General features: G+C 36.8%; 1 protein-coding gene across 1 annotated transcript; it reads right to left on the reverse strand.

Moving 5' to 3' along the window:
* Nucleotides 1–1651: 1651 nt before the first annotated feature.
* Nucleotides 1652–4200, reverse strand: LOC18107371 (F-box/kelch-repeat protein At5g15710). The gene is made up of 2 exons (XM_024588413.2): nt 3789–4200; nt 1652–3690 (listed from the first exon to the last, which is right to left on the reverse strand). The coding sequence occupies exon 2, from the start codon at nt 3431–3433 to the stop codon at nt 2114–2116; it is 1320 nt and encodes a 439-aa protein (XP_024444181.2). The 5' UTR covers nt 3434–3690; nt 3789–4200; the 3' UTR covers nt 1652–2113.
* Nucleotides 4201–5272: the final 1072 nt, after the last annotated feature.

Raw genomic sequence — 5272 nt, forward strand, 5'->3', positions numbered from 1 at the left:
GAGAAAAAAGTTTGATAACCAAAATTGAAAAAAAAAATACATGACTTCAATCGACAGTTAATTGTGCCAAGAGGATAGTGCATGCATGTATAGTGAATTCCTCACCAGTTTTATTATTATTATTATTATTATTATTATTATTATTATTATAAGCTTCTAAGACCTAAATAATAACACTTGTTTTGTGTTATTTCAATGCTTTAATTAGCCCCCCTCATGCTCCATTCTTTTTTCATTAAAAAGAATGGGATAATTACATTACCAGTTCATCAATTCTACAGCTTTTTTCAATTGAGTAAATGGGTTTTATTTTATTTCATGTAAGCACACCTACCTTTTTAAAACTTCTAATAAAGTAATTCCATCTAACTTCCATTAATTGTGTGAACTTCTACTGAAGCCCAATTTGAAAGAAGAAGAAGAAGAAGATTGAGGAAGGAAATTCAAAAACCAACCAACAATTCCTTGATTTGATTGAAGATGAGGCTGATCTATAACCATACATGCAGAAATAAAAGGCAGCATGGAACAGGATCACCCAGCTGATTCCCTTAGCAGCAATATTTGCAGTGGAAAAGGTCTTGTAGTTCTCTAATTGGGACACTCTCGATTTGATTATGAAAGCAAGATCCTAATCCAATCTCATACGTAAAACTTTTGTGTTCACGGGTTGTAATTAAAGTCGGAATAGCAGAATTTTTGTGATAAAAAGATGGTAACAGAGAGAAGTTTGACTAAGCAGCTGCACATTATGAGCCATTTAGAGTGGCTTAAAAGGGATGGTGTCTCTATATAGTTGTTAACTTGTTCAACCGGCACATCTTGAAGGAACATATAACTACGGTTGTGTTTTGTTAATGACAGATATAGAAATGACAAGAACATGTATGATTGAAAAGTTATGAACATAAAATAAATCTAACTAATTTCTATACTTTCAAAACAGTAACCAAACACTACCAAAGTGAAGAACAAACAGGTATCTATGCGATGATTCCCTCGCCTAATTATCAAGCATCTCCCCTCTTCCTTCATGTGCAATTTGTACACAAGGCACAGCCAGAATAAAGTTTTGAACCTGGAAAATAATATTTGCAGATGGACACGTACAGGTTGGTACAACAGAACCATCAAAAGCGGAGAATTTACGAGATGGTATCAAGAGTTGGAGGAAAGACTATTCCGATTTTGCAGAAATCAAAACTATATGACCATTCTTGGCTGATGCAAATGGTCAGAATAAAGAAGTGGGGAGAAGATCAAGGAACAGACCTAAAAAGACATCCTTCCATGTAAGGATTGTGATGAAGAGGGGAGGTGACCGACTAGCATAACTAAAGAAGCATCATCATTCACATGTAGCCGTTGTAATAATAATGCCTGACATTTTTTTCTAGAAATTATCAACACATGTCAGGGTGCAAGAAATGTTGCCCACCCAGAAGAAAAGGCTCTCCTTCAGGAATGGCAATCTTGAAAAACATGAGATGGTTCTAGCCAAGAATTATATGCTTAAATACTAGCTAATCAATTTGTGAGAGAACACTGAGAAGTCAGAAACCAAATGAGTAACGCAACTACAATACACAGAATGATGTCAACAAGCATATAAAGAAACAAGCACCACAACTAATGAGCAAGGAAATCATAATTGTTCAAGATGGGTAATTTTCATGTGATTTAATATTTCAGAAATGCACAAAAGCTGGAAAAGAGAGAATCTTACAATTTTTCCCCAAGATATCATTATCCATTGAGTACCTATCCAAACGACTTGAGTGGAGCACTGCTCAAGCCAAAGGCATCATAGAATCTTGATTCCAAGTCATACAATCATTAGCAGACAAGAAAACTCAGTGTTATGAAATGATTCCTAGGTCGACACTGCTCAAGCCAAAGGCATCATAGAATCTTGATTCCAAGTAATACAATCGTTAGCTGATAAGAAAACTCAGTGATGTGAAATGATTCCTCGGTCAATGAATAATTACAATTTAGTATGCAAAGCTAGAGGAACTGAACTCATCAGTCACAATCAGCCAAGAGAACAAGGCCTAGTTATTGAATGTTCTGAAGAGAGAGCAGGGCATTGAGAGCAAGCAAGATTTCCAGCTCAATAGATGGACGCATCAAATCTTGGCTCATAGAAACAGACTTGGCTGTTGTATGATTGAAGAGCACATCCAGCAATCCAAGACCAGACCTTCTTATCCACATCATATAGAAGACCTTTTCCTTGATTCCAAGATGTAAAGCAAATCAAGTTGTCCTGACCAACGCACTCGAATCTTTCAGCTGATAACCTCAACAGAGCTCGAAAATACTTTGGCGGCATCCTGCTAATCTCCACCCACGTAATCTTTGCATGATCCAATTCCCAAATCCTCATACTCTGAAGAGTACTATAAAGGCCAATCCTTCCAACCAAAAACAGACGCTTCTGAGTGCCGGCTACCAGATATCCATCCAGCAAGGACCTGGGAAATCTTGCCGGAATGTGTTCCCAGTAACCAGGGTCAAGCCTATACATCATCAAACCAAGCGGTGAAAGGGTTTCCAGGTACAATCTAGAGTCACAATATGCCATCTTTGAGGAGCAAAGGTTGACTGCAGGCATTATCTGGTGAAGCGACCATCTGTCAAGTTTTGAATCATACACTTCAGTAGGCAATGACCTGTCCCCAAAAATATCACCAGTGGCTATCACCTTGAATGAGCAGTCTATTCTATCCACAACCATTATCAACTGCCTTTGCTGATTATAATGCATGCCTGGTAATGTTCTCCAAGTTTGCGTGAGCGGATTACAAACTAAAGTTTTGAAAGTTAGCCCATCAAGTCCAGAAAAACAGACAAGGCCTCCTGAAGAACCAACCAACCAAAATGCCCACTGTGGCAAAAATGTAAACGGAATTCTATACCAAGCTTTCAGGGGCAAGCTGAAAACTGAACATTGTGGGGTCTGCAAGTTCTTCCAAAATGTCAAAAGACAAGGCCCATGAGAGGGCACTTGTGAGTGAAATTTAAGAAAACAACTATCTTGGAGAATTGAATTCCACCTTTTACAAACTGAACGAAGACGAAAGATCATAAATGGAGGAACCCTTAATAAAATCTCGTTCAACAGGTCCTCAGGCAACATTGCCCATATGTTATCCTCCATTTGAACATCTGGGTGAACAACCTTGCCAAATGTAGCTACCGTTTCCTCATCTAAACCACGCGGCTTGGTCTTAATCACCCTTTGCCGAGAAGGGCTGGTATTCCTTGATCCAACACAACCGATAGGACTTGTATTCCTCGACCCACCAATTCTAATTGGTGACACTTGCCTAGGACAACCATCGTCATCATGCAAACCCCCATTTTTCAACGAGTGAGAATTAGATACAATAGACCCAGATTCAGATGATTCTCCAGGACTACCATCCATGGCAGAAATTCTCAAACTCAAAAAACCCAAAACCCTGATTGTACAATAGCAGTTCTACTCCAAACTCGAAATGTAAGCTCTAATTCATTGCACATGAAGCAAAAAAGACCAAAACTTTAAACCCCAAATGATGACTTCAGGCATCAAGAAACAAAACCCATTAATCCAAACAACAGAAATTCAACAATCATTGACTACAGATTGCATTCTATTTCAGATTAAAAAAAAAAAACCTAATTTACAGTCAGATCCAGAACCTGAACAAAATCAAATGATTTCAAAGTAAATACAGAGCTTAACATCAATGTGAGAACATAAAAATGGAAGCTTGGTTGGTGGATTAGAAATGGGTTACCTTTAGATGCAATTTCTATGATACTATTTGCTTGGTGAGGAACACCTCGACAGAACCGAAACAAGTAAAATTCTGGCAGAGAAAGAACCCAAACTCAATTACTCTCTCAGATGGTGTTTAATTTATTGCCACTGTTTGGAAAGAAGAAGAAAAAGTTTAAAATTTAAAAATAATAATATCATTTTGGGCAAACCTAGAAAAAGTCACCAATCTTTAAGGGTCGCTCTGGTTAAATCCCCAGTCTATATTTTTTCTATCTCAATTAGATCCTTAATGTTTCATGAATTCTCAATCAAATGCTTCCTTCGTTTTAATCAACAAAATTAATTAGTAATCATGTGAAACTCAAATGATTCTTCTTTTTTCTTTTTTTTTCATAAAAAGCCAATGAATCCTTTGATATCTCTTACTTGAATAACGTGAGACTCATAAAATAGACTATACCATATAAAAAAAAATACAAAACCCTTATATATTATTGGATTAGAAAATAGATATAATTTTGAGTGCAAAAAACCTTCCAATTATATTCTAAAACATAAAAGAAAAAAGAAAGAAAATGATAGACAAGTGTGATGATTCACAAATAAATATGGTAGTATTGTTGTTAGCTTGTTTTTTGAAAAAAAAAATGAATGAATTATTCAACAAAGATCACCCCTTTTTGTATTTAATTTCTTCCAATTTGAACTGATCATCATCTTGCTTTGACTCCTGTTCTGACTGTGATCATGAAGTGACAAGCTTTCACGGTTTAAAAATGAGACGATCTTTAAAAAAATACCAAAATGCTTTGGTGCTAATGGATTGGTTGGGCTCCACTACAAGCTGTTCTTCTTCTATTCAAGGCTCCACTAATTTTTGTAATGGTTGTTGGCGGATATAAATAAAGGGGTGCCTATAGCTGGTATTTGCAGGAGGTTTACTGGATCTAGGAGGGTCTACCAAAGATCTCACCTTCAAGTCCAAGTCTTTAGCTTGAAAAGTCTTCAAGTTTAAACATGAAGTATAACTTTTGACCTACTTATTGCTCAATGGCCAAAGAAAAGGAGAGGGAAAGTGAAAACCAACCAAGAAGTTGCCGTGGTTCAATCAGTCTCCCTCCATGTTTTCTCACAGATGCCTTAAACGAAGTAGTTTTCGTTTAGAATTGTGGTATTTTCCGTTGCGAGATGGATATTGCATGCGAAGTAAATAAAAAACAATGTCTTCTGGAATCAAAAAACATGTTAATTTTAGCGAAAGGAAGGAAAACATTATCACAAAGGTACCTTTACTTCCTTGTCAATTCATTCTAGAAGGAAAAACAATTAAAGAACATTCAGGGCCATCCATTAATTTATAACAGCACACCTTAACAGTGCTGAAATGCACTGTCGAGGAGCATGCAAGAGGTTTGCCCTTGTAATGAAAAGGTGTGTAAGAATCTCCAACCCGGATTCAGGGGTAGTTTTAGACAGTGAAATATTGTGGGAAGGTTGACG

This window comes from Populus trichocarpa, chromosome 17 (genome assembly GCF_000002775.5).
Source record: "Populus trichocarpa isolate Nisqually-1 chromosome 17, P.trichocarpa_v4.1, whole genome shotgun sequence".
NCBI lineage: Eukaryota > Viridiplantae > Streptophyta > Magnoliopsida > Malpighiales > Salicaceae > Populus > Populus trichocarpa.